General features: G+C 44.0%; 1 protein-coding gene across 4 annotated transcripts in view; it reads right to left on the reverse strand.

The window, feature by feature from the left end:
• Window positions 1-16,763, reverse strand: part of PTPRO (protein tyrosine phosphatase receptor type O) — a 149,345-nt gene extending 132,582 nt beyond the window's left edge. For all 4 annotated transcript variants that reach the window (XM_044281509.1, XM_044281508.1, XM_044281507.1 and 1 more), the window contains exon 1: window positions 16,556-16,763. In XM_044281509.1, coding sequence (XP_044137444.1) covers window positions 16,556-16,630 — 75 coding nt within the window. In that variant the 5' untranslated portion in view covers window positions 16,631-16,763. The remainder of the gene's footprint in view (window positions 1-16,555) is intronic.
• Between the last annotated feature and the right edge of the window lie 10,404 nt (window positions 16,764-27,167).

Below are 27,167 nucleotides of genomic sequence, written 5' to 3' on the forward strand. Positions count from 1 at the left end.
ATGTAGTGTTCCTGGTTCTGTCGCTGTAATTATATAGTGTTCCTAGTTCTGTCGCTGTAATTATGTAGTGTTCCGGGTTCTGTTACTGTATCTATGTAGTATTCCTGGTTCTGTTACTGTAATTATATAGTGTTCCTAGTTCTGTTGCTGTAATTATGTAGTGTTCCTGGTTCTGTTACTGTAGCTATGTAGTGCTCTAGGTTCTGTTGCTGTAATTATGTAGTGTTCCTGGTTCTGTCGCTGTAATTATATAGTGTTCCTAGTTCTGTCGCTGTAATTATGTAGTGTTCCGGGTTCTGTTACTGTATCTATGTAGTATTCCTGGTTCTGTTACTGTAATTATATAGTGTTCCTAGTTCTGTTGCTGTAATTATGTAGTGTTCCTGGTTCTGTTACTGTAGCTATGTAGTGCTCTAGGTTCTGTTGCTGTAATTATGTAGTGTTCCTGGTTCTGTTACTGTAATTATATAGTGTTCCTGGTTCTGTCGCTGTAATTATATAGTGTTCCTAGTTCTGTCGCTGTAATTATGTAGTGTTCCTAGTTCTGTCGCTGTAATTATGTAGTGTTCCTGGTTCTGTTACTGTAAATATATAGTGTTCCTAGTTCTGTCGCTGTAATTATGTAGTGTTCCTGGTTCTGTTACTGTAATTATATAGTGTTCCTAGTTCTGTTGCTGTAATTATGTAGTGTTCCTGGTTCTGTTACTGTAATTATATAGTGTTCCTAGTTCTGTTGCTGTAATTATGTAGTGTTCCTGGTTCTGTTACTGTAATTATATAGTGTTCCTAGTTCTGTTGCTGTAATTATGTAGTGTTCCTGGTTCTGTTACTGTAATTATATAGTGTTCCTGGTTCTGTTACTGTAGCTATGTAGTGTTCCTGGTTCTGTTGCTGTAATTATGTAGTGTTCCTGGTTCTGTCGCTGTAATTATGTAGTGTTCCTGGTTCTTTTACTGTAATTATATAGTATTCCTAGTTCTGTCGCTGTAATTATGTAGTGTTCCTGGTTCTTTTACTGTAATTATATAGTGTTCCTAGTTCTGTTGCTGTAATTATGTAGTGTTCCTGGTTCTGTTACTGTAGCTATGTAGTATTCCTGGTTCTGTTACTGTAATTATGTAGTGTTCCTGGTTCTGTTACTGTAATTATGTAGTGTTCCTGGTTCTGTAGCTGTAATTATGTAGTGTTCCTGGTTCTGTCGCTGTAATTATGTAGTGTTCCGGGTTCTGTTACTGTAATTATGTAGTGTTCCTGGTTCTCTTACTGTAATTATGTAGTGTTCCTGGTTCTGTCACTGTAATTATGTAGTGTTCCGGGTTCTGTTACTGTATCTATGTAGTATTCCTGGTTCTGTTACTGTAATTATATAGTGTTCCTAGTTCTGTTGCTGTAATTATGTAGTGTTCCTGGTTCTGTCGCTGTAATTATATAGTGTTCCTAGTTCTGTCGCTGTAATTATGTAGTGTTCTAGGTTCTGTTACTGTATCTATGTAGTATTCCTGGTTCTGTTGCTGTAATTATGTAGTGTTCCTGGTTCTGTAGCTGTAGCTATGTAGTGTTCCTTGTTCTGTAGCTGTAGCTATGTAGTGCTCTAGGTTCTGTTACTGTATCTATGTAGTGTTCCTGGTTCTGTCGCTGTAATTATATAGTGTTCCTGGTTCTGTCGCTGTAATTATATAGTGTTCCTAGTTCTGTCGCTGTAATTATGTAGTGTTCCGGGTTCTGTTACTGTATCTATGTAGTATTCCTGGTTCTGTTACTGTAATTATATAGTGTTCCTAGTTCTGTTGCTGTAATTATGTAGTGTTCCTGGTTCTGTTACTGTAGCTATGTAGTGCTCTAGGTTCTGTTGCTGTAATTATGTAGTGTTCCTGGTTCTGTCGCTGTAACTATATAGTGTTCCTAGTTCTGTCGCTGTAATTATGTAGTGTTCCTGGTTCTGTTACTGTAATTATGTAGTGTTCCTGGTTCTGTTACTGTAATTATGTAGTGTTCCTGGTTCTGTTACTGTAATTATGTAGTGTTCCTGGTTCTGTAGCTGTAGCTATGTAGTGCTCTAGGTTCTGTTACTGTATCTATGTAGTGTTCCTGGTTCTGTCGCTGTAATTATATAGTGTTCCTAGTTCTGTCGCTGTAATTATGTAGTGTTCCGGGTTCTGTTACGGTATCTATGTAGTATTCCTGGTTCTGTTACTGTAATTATATAGTGTTCCTAGTTCTGTTGCTGTAATTATGTAGTGTTCCTGGTTCTGTAGCTGTAGCTATGTAGTGTTCCTGGTTCTGTTACTGTAGCTATGTAGTGCTCTAGGTTCTGTTGCTGTAATTATGTAGTGTTCCTGGTTCTGTTACTGTAGCTATGTAGTGCTCTAGGTTCTGTCGCTGTAATTATGTAGTATTCCTGGTTCTGTAGCTGTAATTATGTAGTGTTCCTGGTTCTGTTACTGTAGCTATGTAGTATTCCTGGTTCTGTTACTGTAATTATATAGTGTTCCTGGTTCTGTTACTGTAATTATGTAGTGTTCCTTGTTCTGTCGCTGTAATTATGTAGTGTTCCTGGTTCTGTTACTGTAATTATATAGTGTTCCTAGTTCGGTTGCTGTAATTATGTAGTGTTCCTGGTTCTGTTACTGTAGCTATGTAGTATTCCTGGTTCTGTTACTGTAATTATGTAGTGTTCCTGGTTCTGTAGCTGTAGCTATGTAGTGCTCTAGGTTCTGTTACTGTATCTATGTAGTGTTCCTGGTTCTGTCGCTGTAATTATATAGTGTTCCTAGTTCTGTCGCTGTAATTATGTAGTGTTCCGGGTTCTGTTACTGTATCTATGTAGTGTTCCTAGTTCTGTTACTGTAATTATATAGTGTTCCTAGTTCTGTTGCTGTAATTATGTAGTGTTCCTGGTTCTGTTACTGTAGCTATGTAGTGCTCTAGGTTCTGTTGCTGTAATTATGTAGTGTTCCTGGTTCTGTTACTGTAATTATATAGTGTTCCTGGTTCTGTCGCTGTAATTATATAGTGTTCCTAGTTCTGTCGCTGTAATTATGTAGTGTTCCTAGTTCTGTCGCTGTAATTATGTAGTGTTCCTGGTTCTGTTACTGTAAATATATAGTGTTCCTAGTTCTGTCGCTGTAATTATGTAGTGTTCCTGGTTCTGTTACTGTAATTATATAGTGTTCCTAGTTCTGTTGCTGTAATTATGTAGTGTTCCTGGTTCTGTTACTGTAATTATATAGTGTTCCTAGTTCTGTTGCTGTAATTATGTAGTGTTCCTGGTTCTGTTACTGTAATTATATAGTGTTCCTAGTTCTGTTGCTGTAATTATGTAGTGTTCCTTGTTCTGTTACTGTAATTATATAGTGTTCCTGGTTCTGTTACTGTAGCTATGTAGTGTTCCTTGTTCTGTTGCTTTAATTATGTAGTGTTCCTGGTTCTGTCGCTGTAATTATGTAGTGTTCCTGGTTCTTTTACTGTAATTATATAGTATTCCTAGTTCTGTCGCTGTAATTATGTAGTGTTCCTGGTTCTTTTACTGTAATTATATAGTGTTCCTAGTTCTGTTGCTGTAATTATGTAGTGTTCCTGGTTCTGTTACTGTAGCTATGTAGTATTCCTGGTTCTGTTACTGTAATTATGTAGTGTTCCTGGTTCTGTTACTGTAATTATGTAGTGTTCCTGGTTCTGTAGCTGTAATTATGTAGTGTTCCTGGTTCTGTCGCTGTAATTATGTAGTGTTCCGGGTTCTGTTACTGTAATTATGTAGTGTTCCTGGTTCTGTTACTGTAATTATGTAGTGTTCCTGGTTCTGTCACTGTAATTATGTAGTGTTCCGGGTTCTGTTACTGTATCTATGTAGTATTCCTGGTTCTGTTACTGTAATTATATAGTGTTCCTAGTTCTGTTGCTGTAATTATGTAGTGTTCCTGGTTCTGTCGCTGTAATTATATAGTGTTCCTAGTTCTGTCGCTGTAATTATGTAGTGTTCTAGGTTCTGTTACTGTATCTATGTAGTATTCCTGGTTCTGTTGCTGTAATTATGTAGTGTTCCTGGTTCTGTAGCTGTAGCTATGTAGTGTTCCTTGTTCTGTAGCTGTAGCTATGTAGTGCTCTAGGTTCTGTTACTGTATCTATGTAGTGTTCCTGGTTCTGTCGCTGTAATTATATAGTGTTCCTGGTTCTGTCGCTGTAATTATATAGTGTTCCTAGTTCTGTCGCTGTAATTATGTAGTGTTCCGGGTTCTGTTACTGTATCTATGTAGTATTCCTGGTTCTGTTACTGTAATTATATAGTGTTCCTAGTTCTGTTGCTGTAATTATGTAGTGTTCCTGGTTCTGTTACTGTAGCTATGTAGTGCTCTAGGTTCTGTTGCTGTAATTATGTAGTGTTCCTGGTTCTGTCGCTGTAACTATATAGTGTTCCTAGTTCTGTCGCTGTAATTATGTAGTGTTCCTGGTTCTGTTACTGTAATTATGTAGTGTTCCTGCTTCTGTTACTGTAATTATGTAGTGTTCCTGGTTCTGTTACTGTAATTATGTAGTGTTCCTGGTTCTGTAGCTGTAGCTATGTAGTGTTCCTGGTTCTGTAACTGTAACTATGTGGTGTTCCTAATTCTAATACTATATATCTATGTAATGTTCCTGTTTGTGTTACAGTATATTGTGCTGCTCTTTACCTGTACTACATGTACTGTGCTTTACCTGTACTTCATACACTGCACTGCCATATAGATGTACTACAGATACTGTACTACCCTCTACCTATACCACATGTATTGTACATCTCTGTTTCTACTACTCTACCGCTGTGGGAGGGAGAGCTGTGCCGCTAAACACCTAGTGGTAGCTCCATTTTTATCATTCTGTATGCCATGTGTACTGTATAGAAACCTGCAGAAATTTCTGTCCACAACATAGAAAGTTAATTACCAGCAAACAACATCTCTTCTGTGACTTTTATGTAATTACACTGACATTGGTAATAAGGACATACTTTCATTTAAAGGGGTATTCCAACTGTAGACAGTAAAGGCACATGATTTTATCAACACTAACTGAAGTCAATGGGATCCCCACTGATGCTAGAATAAAGTAAGCACAGCGCTGTGTGAAGAAAAATACCTTTACTTGGTTTGAGTGATTTTATTTTGGGTCCCTTCTCAAGCTGCACATTTTGAGTCGTAAACTCAGTTCCATTCATGTGAATATGGTTCTTTTGGCGGGAAGCACATGGATTTCTGCATGCCCCATTCAGATGATTGAAACTGAAACTAAATCTGCAGCATGTGAAGGCACCCTTAGGGGCTTTGGAACCAATTATTAAAGAAATGGTCAAAAACTACATATAATTTAGATCAATTATCAAACTAGTGTAAAGTAGCACTGGCTTAGTTGCCCATAGCAACCAATCAGATTCCACTTTTCATTTTTCTTAGCTCCTTTGGAAAATGAAAGGAGGAATCTGATTGGTTGCTATGGGTAACTAAGCCAGTTCTACTTTACACCAGTTTGATAAATGACCCCAAATATTTTTAAGCTATAATGCTAATTTATATTCACAAAGTGAGAGGTAAGTGAATATATACAGTACATGTTGTATATGGTTACATACTGGAGTTACAAAGGTCACTGCTAGGAAAAAGATCCATCAAGTTACAACTCTCATACGTGAAACCCCAGTTGACCCATGACTGGCATACACCAATTTGTCATGAAGTGGAAAAAAATCCTTCCTGCCCCCCTGTAGGCCACCAGGCAGATCCTGGGATCAGTACGCGGAATTGCTTCCAGTGAGGCCTCATGCACACGACCGTTGTGTGCATCCGTGGCCGTTGTGCCGTTTTCCGTTTTTTTTCGCGGACCCATTGACTTTCAATGGGTCCGTGGAAAAATCTGAAAATGCACAGTTTGGCAGCCGCATCCGTGATCCGTGTTTCCTGGCCGTGAAAAAAATATGACCTGTCCTATTTTTTTCACGGCCAACGGTTCACGGACCCATTCAAGTCAATGGGTCCGTGAAAAAAAACTGATGCACACAAGATTGTCATCCGTGTCCGTGATCCGTGTCCGTTTTTTCCTATCATTTCAATGGCAAACTTGACTTCGATTTTTTTTTTCATTTTTCATGTCCGTGGATCCTCCAAAAATCAAGGAAGACCCACGGACGAAAAAACGGTCACAGATCACGGACCTACGGACCCCGTTTTTGCGGACCTTAAAAAAAAACGGTCGTGTGCATGAGGCCTGACTTGTAGATTTTGTTGTATGTTATAGGAGTTTGTTTCTCCGCGTGTATAGCGTATGACAGTATGTACTTTATCATGGTAAGCTTGAATTTTTTGAGGTTAGAGTAAGGGTGGTATCACACTGCCCGAATTTTGGGCAGTGTGAGCGTTAATAGAAGATAACACATCCATCTGTGCTCGTTTGCATCGGTCTGATTACACATGCGGATGTATACATGTGGGAGGAATGATTTCTCCCGCAGTCATTCCTGCCTCACTCTGTTCTATTCATTATCGGCACCACACCCCTGATCACACAGGAAGATGTGGTGCCGATTATTGGCCATCTTTAATCCTGATGAAAGATGCCAATCAGCTGGTGAACAAGCGTTTGCTCATTCATCGGCTGATCGGCAGCTCAATTATATGAGCCGATTATTGGGAATGAGCGTTCACATTTCCAATAATTGGTTGAAATCGTGCAGTGTAATAGGTTCTTAAGTGTAGGGCCACACGGCCAGGTTTCCTGATACAGTTTTCAAGGCTAAAAATCAGAAGTGGATCATAAAAGGAGAGAAAGTTTAAGGCCACATACACACGACCGTTGTTGTGTTCCGTTACGAAAAATGGGGTTCTGTTGTTCCGTGATCCGTTTCAGTTTTTGTTTCCATGTGTCTTCCTTTATTTTTGGAGGATCACCAGACATAAAGGAAAGTAAAAAAAAAATCTAAGAAAGGTTTGCCATGTAAATGTTAGGGAAAAAAAACGGACGCGGACGTGCGGATGACAATCTTGTGTGCCTCCATGTTTTTTAGCGGTCCCATTTACTTGAATGGGTCCGCAAACTGTTTTCCGCGAAAATAATAGGACAGGTTATATTTTTTTGACTGACTGGAACCACGGATCACGGACGCGGATCACAAACGGTGCATTAGCTGAGTTTTCAATGGCCCCATTGAAAGTCAATGGGTCCGCAGAAAATCACGAAAAAAAGACACAACGGACACGGAATAAAACAACGGTCGTGTGCATGAGGCCAAAAGGACATATTTTTGCCTTCACTCATGGTTTTGGCTTTGAAGACTGCATCAATAAGCCTGAACATGTGGATTAGAGATGAGCGAATTTCATATTTTGAAATCGTTCACGCTTCGTTACCACGGACCATAACACAATTCTATGACGGAAGGTATAACGGAATGCCTTTAGAGGCATTCCGTTATTCATTCCGTCATATTAGAAGTCTATGGGCTGCAAAACGGATCCTTTCTGTTTCCGTTTTGCAGGGGAGTCCTCTCTTGCATAACGGAAATGGGATGGATCCGTTATTCAGGCCACAGACTTCTATTATGATGGAATGAATAACGGAATGCCTCTTAAGGCATTCCGTTATACATTCCATCATAGAATTGCGTTATGGTCTGTGGTAACGGAATCCATAACGCAATTCACCTTTTAACAGTAAACAAATCGCAAACAAATTTCATAACCGGAAATTCGCTAATCTCTAATGTGGATAAACTTTTATGCTAAAGTTAGATGTGCTTGCTATTAGGTCATCAGTATTACACAATATAAACCTCCAGAAAGTAGACTTCACTCTAAACCACATTTGCTCATATTGACCCCTCCCTATGCTGCAGAACTGGTTGGTGATTTATACATTCCAGATTTCATTTATATTATAAAGAGGAGGTCGTTTTCCATCTCGTTGTCTGAAAAGTGCCCGACTCAGGACTTCACATTATTAAAAGACAACAAGAGGGTGAGAGGTTAGGGCACATCCTTTCTCAGCAGCTTTTGTGACCTTGCCTCCCATTTGTGAGTACTAACACCACAAAATGTAATTAGAAATGTGCTTATTCCAATATAACAGTGCTAAATGCTGTCAGTATAACTATGTCATGCAATTCTCATATAAAATATCCCTTTGAATCCAGAGGAAACAAAACAGGCTGGTTTTAAGAGCTCCATTTATATAAGCAGGATTATAACACGAGTTTGCGCGTCGCGTGTTTGATTTAAGTGAGTGTTTGTATAAGTGTGCGACTTTAGATTAAGTGACTTCAGATTCAGGGACTTCAGTGGGGGACTGCAGTAAATCAGTTTATTATTACTGCATTATATTGTATTTTTCGCTTTCATTGTGTAATCCCCATTAGTATGTGTTCCATAATTGACAGCGCAGTCCAGTGCACATCTTGTCTGATGTATGCAGTCCTGGAAAATCCATTCGAGGGAGCATATCATTGTTCAAAATGTGAGCAAATTACCCGTTTGGAATCGCACATCTAGTATCTAAACGGGCGAGTTTCAACACAGAGTCGTTAACAATTTGGAAAAGAGTTTCTTGCTCACTGAGCAAGCAGTCTTTGGGGTAGAGGGAAGAGTGCCAGGGAGGCTAGCCCTGATCTGTCACACCACCACAAGTTTGCACGGTTGGCAGATGAGGGGGATGTCGGCTCAGGGACAGCACTGCTGCAGCCGGACAATTACTCTGCCAGTCAGGGGAATGTCAGCTCCAGAAATCAGGGGACCAGGAGAGCAGGGCAGGCCAGACAGGTGCTGGTAGTTGGGAGACTCTATTATTAGGGGTACAGAAAGGGCAATCTGTCACAAAGACCGTGATTGACGAACAGTGTGTTGTCTTCCTGGCACTAGAGTTTGACACATCGCGGATCGGATTGACAGATCACTGGGAGGGGCTGGAGAAGACCCAGCGGTCATGGTCCATATCGGAACTAATGACAAAGTTAGAGGAAGATGGAGAGTCCTTAAAAATTATTTTAGGGATTTAGGTCAGAAGCTTAGGGCTGGGACCTCAAAGGAAGTGTTTTCAGAAATACTGCCTGTACCACGAGCCACACAAAAAAGGCAGCGGGAGATGAGGGAGGTTAACAAGTGGCTCAAGAACTGGTGTAGGAAGGAGGGGTTTGGGTTCCCGGAGAACTGGGACAACTTCTCTGTCAGCTACAGGCTCTATTGTAGGGATGGGCTGCACCTCAATGGGGAAGGAGCAGCTGTGTTGGGGGGAAAGATGGCTAAAAGGTTGGAGGAGTGTTTAAACTAGGGACTGGGGGGGGGGGGTAAGTACGTTATAGGATGGGAAGGAGGGACTAGAACAGTTCAAAAGGAAAGGTGTAGGGTAGAAAAATATACATAGACCTCTTAATTGTATGTATACTAATGGCAGAAGCCTGACTAATAAAACTGGTGAACTGGAATTAGTGATGTGTGAGGAGGACTATGACATAGTGGGAATAACTGAGACATGGCTGGATGATAGCTATGACTGGGCAGTTGTACAGGGTTACAGTCTGTTTAGAATGGATCGCCAAAACCGTAGAGGGGGAGGGTTCTGCCTTTATGTAAAGTCCTGTCTAAAGCCCACAGTCCGAGAAGATATACGTGAGGGACATGAACATGTGGAGTCACTGTGGGTAGAAATACATGGAGGCAAAAACAATAATAAAATACTAATAGGAGTTTATTATAAACCACCTAATATACCAGAGTCCACAGAAAATCTACTACTAAACAAGATAGACGAGGCGGCAGATCATAATGAGGTGGTTATTATAGGGGACTTCAACTACCCAGATATAGACCGGGAAACTGAAACCTGTATATCTCATAAAGGAAACAGGTTCTTGGCAATTACCAAAGACCTTTCCCAACTGGTTCAGGACCCGACTAGAGGGACGGCCATACTGGACTTAGTATTAACCTATAGACCTGTCAGAACAACAGATGTGCAGGTTGGGGGATACCTGGGAAATAGTGACCATAAAGTAATAACCTTCAAATTATCCTTCAAATGCTCGTTTCTACAGGGAGGAACAAAAATACCAAACTTCAAAAAAGCTAACTTTAGCCTACTAACTAACTGGGACAAAGTCCTCAAAAATAAAAATACCGCCACAAAATGGGATATTTTTAAAAGCATCCTAAAATCTAATTGTGAGAGATACATACCTTATGGGAATAAAATGTTAAGGAACAAGAATCAACCAATGTGGATAAATAGAATTGTAAGGAAGGCAATAAATGACAAAAAAAAGCATTTAAATCACTAAACAGGAGGGTGGCGAGGAAGCACTGAAAAGCTATAAGGAAAAAAATTGAATATGTAAAAAACAAATACAAGCCACCAAACTAGAGACCGGGAGATTCATTGCCAAAGAGAGCAAAACTAACCCTAAAATGTTCTTCAATTATTTAAATGGTAAAAAATATAAATCTGAAGGTGTCAGCCCTCTACAGAGCAATGAGGGGAGAGTTGCAGAAAGCGGAAAATAAACTGCAGATGAAATTCAGAATGTAAAAGTAAATTCCCTATTAAAAGTGCCCTGTCTGACCCAGAAAGAAGCACAACAGGGACTTAAATAGATTAAAATAGACAAATCGCCAGGGTCAGATGGCATACACGCCCATATCCTAAGAGAATAAAGTATTGTCATAGCCAGACCCTTATTTCTGATATTTACAGGCTCTATACTGACAGAGAGTGTTCCACAGGATTGACACATAGCAAATGTGGTGCCAATATTCAAAAAGGGTGCAAACACAAACCCCGGAAACTATAGGCCGGTAAGTTTAACATCTGTTGTGGGTAAACAGTTTGAAGGTTTTCTAAGAGATGCTATCTTGGAGGATCTCAATGAAAACAAGCAAATAACATCATATCAACATGGCTTCATGAGGGATCAGTCATGTCAAACAAATTTAATCAATTTCTATGAGGAGGTACGTTCTAGACTTGACAGAGGCGAATCAATGGATGCTGTATATCTGGACTTCTGCAAAGCATTTGACACTGTACCACATAAAAGGTTAATATATAAAATGAGAATGCTCAGACTGGGAGAAAACGTCTGTATGTGGGTAAGTAACTGGCTCAATGATAGAAAACAGAGGGTGGTTATTAATGGTAAATACTCAGATTGGGTCACTGTCACTAGCAGAGTACCTCAGGGTTCAGTATTGGGCCCTATTCTCTTCAATATATTTATTAATGATCTTGTAGAAGGCTTGCGCAGTAAAATATCAATTTTTGCAGATGACACTAAACTGTATAAAGTAATTAACACTGAAGAGGACAATGTACAGCTACAGAGGGATCTGGATAGATTAGAGGCTTGGGCAGAGAAGTGGCAGATGAGGTTTAACACTGACAAATGTAAGGCTATGCACATGGGAAGGAATAATACATAAATGGTAAAACACTCGGTAACACTGACATGGAAAAGGACCTAGGAATTTTAATAAACAGCAAACTAAGCAGTAAAAACCAGTGTAGGCAGCTGCTGCCAAGGTCGATAAGATAATGGGGTGCATCAAAGCGGGCATAGATGCTCGTGATGAGAACATAGTCCTACCACTTTATAAATCACTAGTCAGACCACACATGGAGTACTGTGTACAGTACTGGGCTCCTGTGAACAAGGCAGACATAGCAGAGCTGGAGAGGGTTCAGAGGAGGGCAACTAAAGTAATAACTGGATTGGGGCAACTACAGTACCCTGAAAGATTATCAACAGTAGGGTTATTCACTTTAGAAAAAAGACGACTGAGGGGAGATCTATTTACTATGTATAAATATATCAGAGGTCAGTACAGGGATCTCTCCTTTCATCTTCTATTTATCCCCAGGACGGTGACTGTGACGAGGGGACATCCTCTGCATCTGGAGGAAAGAAGGTTTGTACACAAACATAGAAAAGGATTCTTTACGGTAAGAGCAGTGAGACTATGGAACTCTCTGCCTGAGGAGGTGGTGATGGTGAGTACAATAAAGGAATTCAAGAGGGGCCTGGATGTATTTCTGGAGTGTAATAATATTACAGGCTATAGCTACTAGAGAGGGGTCGTTGATCCAGGGAGTTATTCTGATTAGAGATAGCCTTGCAGTTCGCCCGGCGGTCATTTCGCGGCAAACTTTGCGTGTTTGCGATTCACCGAACATATGGCGATATTCGTGCCCGCCATATTCTTTTACATTGTGAAGAACTTTGACCAATGACACATCCATCAGGTGGTACAGGACAGCCAATTGAGACGTTTCAGCACATGGACATACCCTCTACCTTATGAATAAACCTGATGATATGGCCGCAATTTTACATTCAGTGTTTTGCCAGTGTAGGGAGAGGTTGCTGTGTGGAGCAGGGACAGGCTGTTAGGGACACCAAACACTAGCTAATAGGGCCACAAAAGGACTGGTATAGGTGTGCTATCGATAGGTGTGATACACAGAGGGATGCGATATACTTATAATATACTTTTATAATGAGTCAAAAACACATAGATAGATCTATATAGTGGTCACCTGAAAGTCAGGTGCTAGGTGCTTACTATGCCCATTTTTATATAGGGTAAGGTTCCGGGCAGGGTCGCTCTTATCAGGGCGGGTGGTCCGTAGTTAGGCTATCAGGGCCAGAATAGCACCCCCCTCTAGGGCAATATCAGGGACAGTTCTTTGCCCACCCTGTCCTTCAATACCACATCATCATCTAGCCCAGGGATAGATGTTTTTTGCTTTCCCTCCAAGATTCATGGATGTGCACTGGAACCCCCCGGATTGTGGTAGGACATATGGTTTCTGATTTGGTGCCGCCGAGCACCTGATTTAGTGCCACCGAGCACTTGTTATTGCCTACCACATCTATGCTTTTTGCTTAACTTTAATAATTTAATTTATTTTCATTTTGATGGATATCTTTAGGCCTCATTCAGACGGCCGTATGCTGTCCGCAAAAATGCGGATCCGTTTTTTTGTGGACAGTTCAGCATGTCTGTAAAAAAAACGGATAGCATTCAGTATTTTTGCGGACCCATAGACTTCAATGGGGCCATGTCTTGATTTTCACGGACAAGTATAGGACATGTTTCATTTGTTTTGCGGAACCGTGGAATAGAAAAGGACCCCATATAAGTGAATGGGTCAGCATCTAATCCGCCAAAAAACTGATCCGCATTTTTGCGGATAGCATACGGCCGTCTGAATGAACCCTTACTATTAAAGGTTACGTTTTATCTTTATGCATATTCTAATGGATTGCCTTCCTTGTACAATGTTATAATATACTTTCCAACATAGAAAGTATATTATAGTGCATTTGTATATTGCGGCAGTTGTGTGCGGTTCTGCTGCGATACTGCAGGTATATAGAGGCACAAGCGTTATTGGAACAAATCATTTCTACTGGTGTGATATACCAGTTGCCCCCCCAAAAAGTGATTGAGGCAGGGGTGTTATATACCAATAATATACTTTCTATATAGTGCATTTAGGTAGCGCAACAGAGAATTTCCCTTTAAGACGCATAAAAATGTCCCCTGATTAAGACACATATTTTTTGTGGGAATTTTTGCCATTGATCCCCCTCTAGTATGTCACTGTCCATGTTGTGGGACTATTTGTGCACTTCTACTAAGTATTTGGTGGCTGCAAATATGAGCTGAAGGTTTTTCAGGTTTGCCTGCCATTAAAGTGAATGGAGCCCGCCGCGAACTTTCGGTTTGTGAACATTTGATCGCTAATTGGAGTGGGGCAAATTGGCTTGTATCTCACAGTTTTTCTTTGCCTTCCTCTGAATCAACCTGCAGGATAACAGGCTGAACTGGATGGACAAATGTCTTTTTTCGGCCTTATGTACTATGTTACTATGTAACATTGCCACACATTGCTAGTATAAATATGCCATACAATGCACATAATAACAGTGCTAAATATTGTCAGTGTAAATATGCCATACAATATCCATATACCAGTGTTAGACACTAGGCTTGAGCAAATCGAACTTCAGATCATAGATCCGAATTTGATTCATTCAGAAACTTTGTTCAAAATGCGGTTTCCTCATTAAAATGTATTGGCTCTATGGAGGAAAACTTTGTCTCGCCCAAAGTTGCGAGAGACTTTGGTAAATAACTTCGGTATTCCTAACTGCTTATTAAAAAACATTTTAAAATAGGAATGTGGAGTCGGCTTTGGTGCTAGCTGGTGCCGCTTCGGGTTCCTATTTTAAAATGTTTTTAAATAAGCAGTTAGGAATACCGAAGTTATTTACCAAAGTCTCTCGCAACTTCGGGCAAGACAAGGTTTTCCTCCACAGAGCCAATACATTTTAATGCTGTACGGAAACAGCATTTTAAACAAAGTTTCTGAATGAATCAACTTTGGATCTATGTTCCGAAACTCAATTTGCTCAAGCCTACTAGACACTGTCAGTATACTTATACCATACAATGCCCATATAACAGTGCACACACTGTCAGTATAAATGTACCATGCAATGACAACATAAAGTGGCACAAAATGTCTATTTAACTATATAATAGTTCCACATAATGTCAGTAAACATTTCTCATACAATGCTCAAACAGTGCAACACACCGTCAGTATAATTGTGTCATGCAACGTCAATATCACAGTTCCATACAATGTTAACAAAAGATCCCCGTACAAGGCCCATATAACAGTGCCACACGCTGTCAGTATCAATGTGCCATTCAAGACCAATATACTAGTGGCACACAATGTCTGTATAAATGCACCATGTAATGCCAACACAATGGTTCCACATAATGTGTGATGCAATGCAAATATAAAAGTGCCACACAATGTCTGTATAAACGTGCCATACACCAGGGGCATAGCTCATGGGGGCAACTGCGTCATGTGTCCTGGGAGTATAGTACCAGGGGGTGACTTTGCCTTAGCCAGAGTATGCAGATACAGGATTAGGATAGCAAAATGAACCTTTTGTCCATGGTGTATGCAGAGCCTAGCAATACAGCATAACGGAGCCACATGCCACACTGTCACTATAAATGTGTTATGTACTGCCGATATAACAATTCCACATGATGTCAGTAGAAATGTGCCATGCAATGCCCATGTACGCTAACAGCTGTGCATAATGTCATCTGTCTGATCCTATGCCTCCTGGTTGATATATGTCACCTTCCCTACAATATGTCCCCTGCCGGATCATATGCCTCTCGTATGGTGATGTGACCCCTGCTTGATCATACATCACCTGTCTGATCATATGCCCCCTACCTGATTATATGCCCATTGCTGTTTCATACTGTATACCACCATATATTCCCTGTCTGATCATATGCCACCTGTCTGACAGCACTGGATATAAAAGCACCATACATTGTAGTGGATGGGATTTCCGGCATGACTAGACTTTGTTGCTTTAGAATTTTTATGACGTTGGGAATTTTCATCCTTCACTGCAATTGTGCGAATAGTAAAGTTTCGGAATTGGATCATATGCACACTACTTGGTATACCACCTGCCTGATCATATACCACCTGCCTGATCATATACCCCCTGCCTGATCATATACCACCTGCCTGATCATATGCCATTTATTGGATCATATGCCCCCTGCCTGATCATATACTATCTGCCTGATCGTATGCCAGCTATTTCATTTCAAGCCCTATGTCTGATCATATGCTATGTGCCCAATTATATGCCCACGCTCTGACCATATGCCCCCTGTGTCTGAACATTTGCCAGCTGTCTGAATTATTATAGGACTACTACAATATACATTGGGGTACATGGAAAATCCTGCCTAAATAGACTTTGTTGCTTTAGTTTAGACTATTACCTTTAGTAGTTTTTATCTCTCATTGTTATGTGAGAATATTAGTTTTGGGATTGGATTTTGGGTCATTGGATCTAATATTGGATTCGAGGCCAAAACCTGAGATTTTTCCCTAAGAACAAGGCCTGGTGATATCATACAAAGTGCTAAATATAAAGAAGTCACGTAAAAACCCCAACAAAGGGATATATAGAAGCAGTGCCATAGAGCAGGAACCTCTATGTCCTTCACTGTACATTAATGGGAATACATCATTTCCAAGGGTCCTGTTTTTGTACGGGGTCAAGGCAGGGGGTAACACACAGGGTAGGGGTAGCATGCATGGTGTGTAGGAGGATAACACAATGCGATACGGGGTAACACAGGGTAGGGAGAACGTGCAGGGTGTGTATGGTTGTAAAACGCATGGTGAGAGCTAACATACAGGGTGGGGCGTAACATGCAGGGTGTGTATCGGGAATAACAGACACATCCAGGGGTAACATGTAGTATGTGGCGGGGTAACATTCAGGGTGGGTGAGGGCTAAGGAATGTTTTCGTATTGTAAACATTCAATCAATTAAAATAGCAAGAAGCAGAATTACAATGAAAGTAGAATTATAATGTATGAGAATTTTAGGAAAACCTGAGAAATCTCTGCCCCAGTACAAACGGCAATGTCCCCTGCACCCCCTACTCCATATACAGGATGATGGGAGTACTCTTACCTGGAGCAGGACAAGCAGACAGAGAAGCACAGGAAGCATTGAGCTGCTGGCTCCTGTCCTTCTCTTAGCAACCATTGAAGGGAAATGTCAGCAGACAGACAATAGATGGATTCCCAGATGTGTGCGGCTGTCACTCAGGGAGTCACATGGGGGCAGCTGGGCATCTGTGGAGGCTGGAGGCGGTGGGCTGCATGGATTATCCGGGTCTCAGATGTTACAGATGAATGCCCATAAAACCTTATTACAGCAGTAGCAGCAGCATCAAAAGATGAATGTGCTGAAGCAGCTTAGTGCCTCCTCCCTCCTCCCCATAGAGCATCAATGTGTGGACCAGAAATGAGAACCCTCCCCATAATGACATCATTCTCTGCCAGGCAAAGCACTAAAACCAGAGCTACTACCAATCACAGCACACTGCATGCCAGACACCACACACCCCAATCTTCCCAGTCACAGAGCACTGTATGCCAGGCACTGCACCCACAACACCCTTCCCAGTCACAGAGCACTGTATGCCAGGCACTGCATCCACAACACCCTTCTTAGTCACAGAGCACTGTATGACAGGCACTGCACCCACAACACCCTTCCCAGTCACAGAGCACTGTATGCCAGGCCCTGCACCCACAACACCCTTCCCAGTCACAGAGCACTGTATGCCAGGCACTGCACCCACAACACCCTTCCCAGTCACAGAGCACTGTATGCCAGGCACTGCACCCACAACACCCTTCCCAGTCACAGAGCACTGTATGCCAGGCACTGCACCCACAACAGCCTTCCCAGTCACAGAGCACCGTATGCCAGGCATTGCACCCACAACAACCTTCCCAGTCACAGAGCATTGTATGCCAGGCACTGCACCCACAACACCCTTCCCAGTCACAGAGCATTGTATGCCAGGCACTGCACCCACAACACCCTTCCCAGTCCCCGAGCACTGTATGCCAGGCACTGCACCCACAACAGCCTTCCCAGTCATAGAGCACTGTATGCCAGGCACTGCACCCACAACAACCTTCGCAATCAAAGAGCACTGTATGCCAGGCACTGCACCCACAACACCCTTCCCAGTCCCTGAGCACTGTATGCCACGCACTGCACCCACAACAGCCTTCCCAGTCACAGAGCACTGTATGCCAGGCACTGCACCCACAACAACCTTCGCAATCAAAGAGCACTGTATGCCAGGCACTGCACCCACAACAACCTTCCCAGTCACAGAGCACCGTTTGCCAGGCACTGCACCCACAACAACCTTCCCAGTCACAGAGCACTGTATTACAGGCACTGCACCCACAACAACCTTCCCAGTCACAGAGCTCTGTATGCCAGGCACTGCACCCACAACACCCTTCCCAGTCACAGAGCACTGTATGCCAGGCACTGCACCCACAACACCCTTCCCAGTCACAGAGCACTGTATGCCAGGCACTGCACCCACAACAGCCTTCCCAGTCACAGAGCACCGTATGCCAGGCATTGCACCCACAACAACCTTCCCAGTCACAGAGCACTGTATGCCAGGCACTGCACCCACAACACCCTTCCCAGTCACAGAGCACTGTATGCCAGGCACTGCACCCACAACAGCCTTCCCAGTCATAGAGCACTGTATGCCAGGCACTGCACCCACAACAACCTTCGCAATCAAAGAGCACTGTATGCACGGCACTGCACCCACAACACCCTTCCCAGTCCCCGAGCACTGTATGCCAAGACCTGCACCCACAACAGCCTTCCTAGTCACAGAGCACTGTATGCCAGGCACTGCACCCACAACAACCTTCGCAATCAAAGAGCACTGTATGCCAGGCACTGCACCCACAACAACCTTCCCAGTCACAGAGCACCGTTTGCCAGGCACTGCACCCACAACAACCTTCCCAGTCACAGAGCACTGTATTACAGGCACTGCACCCACAACAACCTTCCCAGTCACAGAGCTCTGTATGCCAGGCACTGCACCCACAACCTTCCCAGTTACAGAGCACTGTATGCCAGGCACTGCACCCACAACACCCTTCCCAGTCACAGAGCATTGTATGACAAGCATTGCACCCACAACACCCTTCCCAGTCACAGAGCACTGTATGCCAGCCACTGAACCCACAACACCCTTCCCAGTCACAGAGCACTGTATGACAGGCATTGCACCCACAACACCCTTCCCAGTCACAGAGCACTGTATGCCAGGCACTGCACCCACAACACCCTTCCCAGTCACAGAGCACTGTATGCCATGCACTGCACCCACAACACCCTTCCCAGTCACAGAGCACCGTATGCCAGGCACTGCACCCACAACAACCTTCCCAGTCACAGAGCACTGTATGCCAGGCACTGCACCTACAACACCCTTCCCAGTCACAGAGCCCTGTATGCCAGGCACTGCACCCACAACACCCTTCCCTGTCACAGAGCACTGTATGCCAGGCACTGCACCCACAACACCGTTCCCAGTCACAGAGCACTGTATGCCAGGCACTGCACCCACAACACCCTTCACAGTCACAGAGCACTGTATGCCAGGCACTGCACCCACAACACCCTTCCCAGTCACAGAGCACTCTATGCCAGGCACTGTACCCACAACACCCTTCCCAGTCACAGAGCACTGTATGCCAGGCACTGCACCCACAACAGCCTTCCCAGTCACAGAGCACCGTATGCCAGGCACTGCACCCACAACAACCTTCCCAGTCACAGAGCACTGTATGCCAGTCACTGCACCCACAACACCCTTTCCAGTCACAGAGCACTGTATGCCAGGCACTGCACCCACAACACCCTTCCCAGTCACAGAGCACCGTATGCCCGGCACTGCACCCACAACAACCTTTTCAGTCACAGAGCACTGTATGCCAGGCACTGCACCCACAACAACCTTCCCAGTCACAGAGCACCGTATGCCAGGCACTGCACCCACAACAACCTTCCCAGTCACAGAGCACCGTATGCACGGCACTGCACCCACAACAACCTTCCCAGTCACAGAGCACTGTATGCCCGGCACTGCACCCACAACAACCTTCCCCGTCACATAGCACTGTACCTTACCTCCCAACTTTCCGAACGGTCAAAGATGGACACTTTTAGTTCATTGTACAAAAGATCCATTTTTCCTGCATAGCTATACACTTCCATACTTTTCTCTTATGAAATAGTGAGTAAATAATCTAAATATAAACATTTCTAAAATCCCAATTGCATCAAATAATGAAATAACATACAAGATGGGCTCTAATATACAGAGAGGAACCAGACAAACACTTTCTGCGTCAATATTGTAAATATAATAATGCAAATCTATTCCTTTAACTCAAAAGAGGGACATTTAAGGAGAAAAGAGGGACAGAGGGATTTGGTTCAAAAATAGGGACTGTCCCTCCAATAGAGGAACACTTGGGAGGTCTGCTGTACGCCAGACATGACAAACACACACACCAACCTCCCCCATCACAGAGCACTGTAATGCCAGGCAATGCAAACACACCAACCCTAGCCATCACAGAGCACTGTATGCCAGGTACTGGATTCACACCAACCTTCCGCATCACAGAGAACTGTAAGCCAGGCACTGCACACACCAACCATTCCCATCACAAAGCACTGTACCCAGACATGGCACACACACCAAACTTCCCCATCACAGAGCATTGTATCCCAGGCACTTCACACACACATCAACCTTCCCCATCACACAGCACTGTATGCCAAGCACTGCATTCACACCAACCTTCCCCATTACAGAGCACGGTATGCTAGACATGGCAGACACACCAACCTTCCCCATCACAGGGCACTGTAATGCCAGGCACTGCACACAGACCAATATTCCCCATCACTTAGCACTGTAATGTCAGGCACTGCACACACCAACCTTCCCCATCACAGAGCACTATAATTCCAGGCACTGCACACACACCAAGCCTCCCCATCAAAAAGCACTGTATACCAGGCACTGCATTCACACCAACCTTCCCCATCAGACAGCACTGTATGCCAAGCACTGCATTCACACCTACCTTCCCCATCAGACAGCACTGTATGCCAAGCACTGCATTCACACCTACCTTCCCCATCACACAGCACTGTATTCCAATCACTGCATTCACACCAACCTTCCTCATCACAGAGCACGGTATGCTAGACATGGCAGACACACCAACCTTCCCCATCACAGAGCACTGTAATACTAGGCACTACACACACCAACCTATCCCATCACAGAGCACGGTATGCCAGGCACTGTACACACACCTACCCTCCCTATCAAAAAGCACTGTATGCCAGGCACTGTATTCACACCAACCTTCCCCATCACAGAGCACTGTAATACCAGGCACTGCACACACCAACCTATCCCATCACAGAGCACTGTATTGTCACTGCCGGCTCTGGGAGAAATCTTAGAAGTTCAGATAGACTAAAGATTCAGGAGTCGATCTGACAGATCTCTATTGTTTTTATTGTTGCTGACAGGTTTCCACCCCTTCACAGGTGTTGCTCATTATCAGTCAGATGGCCCCTTTATATATTCCGCCTTTCACTGGTTTCCCTGCAGCTAATAGTTCTTCTGAGGAGAAGAAGAGGCTTTTCTTGTTGTGTCTGTCCTAACTAGGCCTCAGGGAGACACTGGCTCCTTCAGGTTGGAAGAAGCTGGTTGCCTCTTTCCCTGCTCCCTAAGCTGAGGGTTTGGTGCAGTGTGTCAGCAGTCTTAGGTTCCCGTGCATGTGTATTTCTACCTTTGAGACTTGCACATGTGGTTAGCAGCTTAGGGAGAGAGTCAGGGTTTGCTAGGAGGTGACCTCTTTGTTCCTTAGGTTTGGGGCCTAGTCTGTAGTTGTTTTGTTGTTGTTCCCTTTGGTTGTCTTTCCTTCCCTGTACTACCCGTGACATTATTAGCCGCTGAATACCGTTACTCTTTCCCCTGCTCTGTGTTGTCATGGATCCTGTCTCTGCACCAGTGGATCGCATGCAGGGGTTGTCGCTGGAGGTAGCAGACCTCTGTGAAACTGTTGCAAGGTGTCAGGCGTCTGTCTCCGCCAGACCTGCTCTGAACCTAAGATCGCCCTCCCGGAACGATTTGCCGGAGGAAGTGACAACTTTGTTCGGTTCAGGGAGTCATGTAAACTTTATTTTCGCTTACGCCCTCACTCCTCTGGTGACGAGAGTCAAAAGATGGGGATCGTTATTTCTTTATTGAAAGGCGACGCTCAATCTTGGGCCTTTTCTTTGCCGACCGGATCCCAATCCCTCCAGTCAATCGATAGTTTTTTCAGAGCCCTGGAACTTATTTATGACGACCGAGATCGAGTTTCTCTTTCTGAATCTATGTTGCACGGCTTGCATCAGGGAAATCGGTCTGCTGTGTCCTACTGCTCTGAATTCAAGAGGGTTGGGAACTGATTCTAAATAGAATGACCCTGCCCTCCGGAGTCAGTTCTGTCAGGGGCTTTCTGAGAGACTAAAAGATGCACTAGCACTCCATGAAAATCCTGTTTCATTAGAAGCTGCCATGTCTCTTGCAGTGCAAATTGATAGACGTCTGAGGGAAAGGTGCAAGACTCCGTTCTCTCGGGACGTATTACCTGAAGGGACACTCGGGGTACTGAGACACCTGAGCCCATGTTTGGAAAGGAACCTATGCAATTGGGACAGGTCTCTCCAGACCCTGGTGATAAGAACTTCAGGACTAAAAAGAGTTTTGTTCTCTAACTCTTAGCAGAGTAGTTGGGGAATCTGAAAACATGCTCTTGTCTTTTACTGGTAGTACCCGTTTTTCTCCTGCCTGCCAGGGTGGCACTAGATTCCAAGAATATTGATGTGGGGGTATTTTTGGACAGCGGGGCAGGGGTTAACCTTGTGGATGACCAGTTTGTCCTGATTCACGGTTTTAAATATAATGCACTGGACAAAGATCTCAGTGTTCGCTATTGATTCTGCCCCCTTTCTCAAAAATCTTTGACTCACATGGTGCAGGATATCCATTTAAAGGTGGGGGATTCTCATGTTGAGGATATTTCTTGTTTTATAATGAAGGGTCTGCCGGCCCCTCTGGTTCTAGGGTTGCCATGATTGTCCAAACATAATCCTGTCATTGATTGGCAAGCGAGACAGATCAAGGGCTGGAGTGATTACTGTATGGACAACTGTCTTGTCACATCTCTTGCTGGGATATCCACTAAGATGTTGCCCCCGTTTCTCTCTGATTTCTCTGATGTGTTTGCTCAGGGTGTGGATCAGGAGTTACCTCCTCATAGAGAATATGATTGCCCTGTCAATCTGATTCCCGGAGCGATGTTGCCAAAGTCTCGGTTGTATAACCTGTCTGAAGAGTTGCTATGCGAAAGTATATTACGGAGAGTTTGGCAAAGGGACACATCAGACCATCTAAGTCACCTATGGTGGCAGGGTTCTTTTTTGTAAAGAAAAAAGATGGGACATTGAGACCGTGTCTAGATTTCCGAGAGTTGAATTGCATCACTATCAGTGATCCTTATCCCCTTCCCCTGATCCCAGATTTGTTCAACCAGATTGTTGGAGCTAAGGTGTTTTCTAAATTAGAGGGGCATATAATCTGGTCAGGATCAAGGAAGGGGATGAATGGAAGACTGTGTTTAATACCCCAGAGGGTCATTTTGAGAACTTGGTCATGCCTTTTGGTTTGACCAATGCCCCGGCAGTATTTGAAAATTTCATCAATGACATTTTTCATCATTTGCTGGGAAGGTTTGTTGTCGTATACCTGGATGACATATTGATTTATTTGCCCAACATGGAGAGTCATCAGGATCATTTGAGACAAGTCTTGCTGATCCTCCGGGAGAATAAGTTATATGCCAAGATTGAAAAATGTGTGTTTGCTGTTAGAGATTCCTTTTCTGGGTTACTAGCTTTCCGCTTCGGGCTTTCGCATGGATCCCGAAAAAGTCAGTGCGGTCTTGGAATGGGATCTGCCCGAGAATCAGAAAGCGCTTATGAGGTTTTTGGGGTTTAACAATTACTACAGAAAATGTATCTTGAATTATGGATGAATTTATCTGTCTGGTCGGAAGAGGGGTTACATGCTTTTTCCACTATAAAGAAATGTTTTTCTTCTGCTCCAATTTTGGTGCAGCCTGATGTTTCTCAGCCATTTATTGTTGAGGTGGACGCATCAGAAGTGGGAGTTGGTGCAGTTCTGTCGCAGGGTCCTTCTCCTGGCAAATGGCGCCCTTGTTCTTTTTTTTTTTTTTAGAAAAAACTCTTCTGCCGAGATAAATTATGATGTTGGCAATAGAGAGCTGCTGGCCATTAAGTTGGCCTTTGAGGAATGGATTAATTGGTTAGAAGGAGCAATTCATCCCATTACTGTATTTACCGATTATAAAAATCTGGCTTACCTGGAGTCGGCTAAACGTTTGAACCCAAGGCAGGCCAGATGGTCTTTGTTTTTTACCAAATTTAATTTCATTGTCACTTTTCGCACTGGGGTCAAAAATGTCAAGGCGGATGCCTTGTCGCGTAGCTTCCCTGGGGGAGGGGGGGGGGGGGCAATACTGAGGATCCTGGTCCAATTTTGGCGGATGGGGTGGTTGTATCGGCCCTCTATCCTGAACTGGAGGTGCAGGTGTTAGAAGTTCAGGGAAAGGCACCTGATTCCTGTCCCCCAGGGAAGTTGTTTGTTCCTTCTGAGCTTCGTCACAAGGTGTTTAAGGAACATCATGATACTGTCCTTGCTGGACACCCTGGGAGCATATCCACTGTTGATCTTATTTCTCGTAGATTCTGGTGGCTGGGTTTACGTAAGAGTGTTGAGGGCTATGTGGCAGCTTGTGAGACCTGTGCACGTGCCAAGGTGAGTCATACTCGGCCCTCAGGATCTCTTCTTCCTTTGTCCATCCCATCCAGTCCCTGGACGCACTTGTCCATGGACTTTATCACTGATTTACCTAGTTCTTCTTGGATGGCGGTGATTTCGGTGGTGGTCGACCGCTTCAGTAAGATGGCACACTTTATTCCATTTTCTGGTTTACCCAATGCCAAAACTCTGGCTCGGACATTTGTTGATAAAATTGTGAAATTACACGGCATTCCCTCTGATGTGGTGTCTGATAGAGGGGCTTAATTTGTTTCCAGATTCTGGAAGGCTTTCTGTACTCACCTGGGGATTCGTTTGTCCTTCTCTTCAGCTTTTCACCCTCAGTCGAATAAACTGAACGCACTAACCAGAATCTGGAGACATATTTGAGGTGTTTTGGCGCTAAGAATCAGGAGTCCACTGATAAGTCACCATTTTTTGGTGCATTTGGGTTTCACCCTCAGTTTGGTACGTTCTCTGGGAATAATCCCTCTGGTATTCCTGATGAGGAGAGATTTTCTTCTTCCTTGTCATCTATCTGGCGGAAAATTCAAATCAATTTAAAAAAGATGGGCGATAGGTATAAAACGTATGGCTGACAAGAAACGTGTGTCTGGTCCGGACCTGAATGTGGGTGATTTGGTGTGGTTGTCCACTAAGAACATTAAGTTGAAGGTGCCTGTCACGGGGTAGCGTCATGGGTATAAAGATAGAGCAGAGGTGCACCCCCTGAGCTGCCAACCGGTCCCCTGTCCCTGCCTACTCGCCCCATCCGCCCTAGGTGACGGGGCGCAACTGGGCAACAGTCCCTGACCTGACTAAGTTCAAGCAGAGCGATAGAGAAAGCAGGGAAGCGGACAGCCAATGAGAGGTACCACTCGAATGGACAGAGAGGTGGAACAAGCAAGGTACCACCAAAAACGGAAGGGTGAGGCAGGTCAACTAGCCAGGGTGAGTCCAGGAGGTCACATCAGTACGAGGGTGGAGACAGAGACAGATCCGAGAGCGGGCTGAGGTCAAAATCCGTGAGGAAGCGTCAAGGTTCAGGGAGCAGGCAGAAGAGGTGTCAGGAAGCAGATCAAGGGTCAAATCCAAAGGTAAGCTAAATAACAATAATAATACACAGCCTAAGGGACCAAATTTATAGTGGGGAGTGGGGGTCACGTGACGTGGCCAGCGTTACATGACCGACAGACAGACAAGTCGAGCACCGAGTGATCAGCTTGGCGCTCAAGGCAGACCTAGAAGCAGGGAGCCTCCCAGCTAGCAAAAGCCGCCCTGGGAATGAGGCCGAACACAGATCCTCGCTCCCGAAGCTAAGCAGCAGGTCTGCGGCTGATAGGAGACAGAGTGCGCCTTTGGCACCCAGTTACAGTGCCATCCTGGAAGTTAGGTCCAAGATTTATTGGTCCATACAAGATCTCTGCCATTATTAATCCGGTTTCTTTTCACCTTAAACTTCTGCAGGCTTGGAAGATCCATAATGTCTTTCATAAATCTTTGTTAAAGAGTTATGTGGATTCTGCTGTACCATCTTCCTTGCCACCTCCACCTGTCATGGTTGACGGGAATCTGGAGTATCACATTTCCAAAATTATTGACTCTCTTGTCCTTCGGGGTTCCCTTCAATGCTTCATTCATTGGAAGGGTTACGGTCCGGAGGAGAGAATGTGGGTCCCGGAGACTGATGTGAATGCCAGTCGGCTGCTGAGGGCTTTTCACAGAACCCACCCTGATAAAGTTGGTCCTGGGTGCCCGGAGGTCACCTGTAGAAGGGAGGGGGGGGGGGGTACTGTCACTGCAGTCTCTGTGAGATATCTAACAGATCTCTATTGTTTTCATTGTTACTGACAGGTTTCCACCCCTTCACAGGTGTTGCTCATTATCAGTCAGGTAGCCCTTTTATATGTTCCGCCTTTCACTGGTTTCCCTGCGGCCAATAGTTCTTCTGAGGAGTGCTCTGCTTGTGTGGTGATTCTTCTGTTCCTGTTGCTTCTCAAGCTAAGTCCTTTCCCTTTTCTTGTTGTGTCTGTCCTGACTAGGCCTCAGGGAGACACTGGCTCCTTCAGGTTGGAAGTAGCTGGTTGCCTCTTTCCCTGTTCCCTAAGCTGAGGGTTTGGTGCAGTGTGTCAGCAGTCTTAGGTTCCCGTGCCTGTGTATTTCTACCTTTGAGACTTGCACATGTGGTTAGCAGCTTAGGGAGAGAGTCAGGGTTTGCTAGGAGGTGACCTCTTTATTCCCTAGGCTTTAGACCTAGTCTGTAGTTGCTTTGTTGTTGTTCCCTTTGGTTGTCTTTCCTTCCCCTTACTACCCGTCACATGTATGTGCAATGGGCGGCAGCGCCCCAGGGCCCTCTATGTCGCGTTCTAGGTTTGGTAAGAATGCCAAGCGGTGTAGTGCAGCCTAAATGTCTCTTGATGTGTGTCACGGTGGTCCTACCTGGATATTGCTGGACCCCGGGCTTTGGCTCCGAAGCAATAAATAAGGGGAATAAATTAGGCATTTAAAGAAATAACTTGAGTCCAGACCTTGAGATGAAGTTCAATGGCAGTAACCGTGAGTGGTAATCTTTTCATTTATTGTGATACATGTATCCGAAATACTGCAAACCCTTGAATGCTCCATGCTTGATATCTAACTGCAGTCACCTTAATATATATATATATATATATATATATATATACACTACGTGCAGAATTATTAGGCAAATGAGTATTTTGACCACATCATCCTCTTTATGCATGTTGTCTTACTCCAAGCTGTATA

The sequence above is a fragment of the Bufo gargarizans genome, chromosome 2, assembly GCF_014858855.1.
Source record: "Bufo gargarizans isolate SCDJY-AF-19 chromosome 2, ASM1485885v1, whole genome shotgun sequence".
In the NCBI taxonomy this organism is placed as follows: Eukaryota; Metazoa; Chordata; class Amphibia; order Anura; family Bufonidae; genus Bufo; species Bufo gargarizans.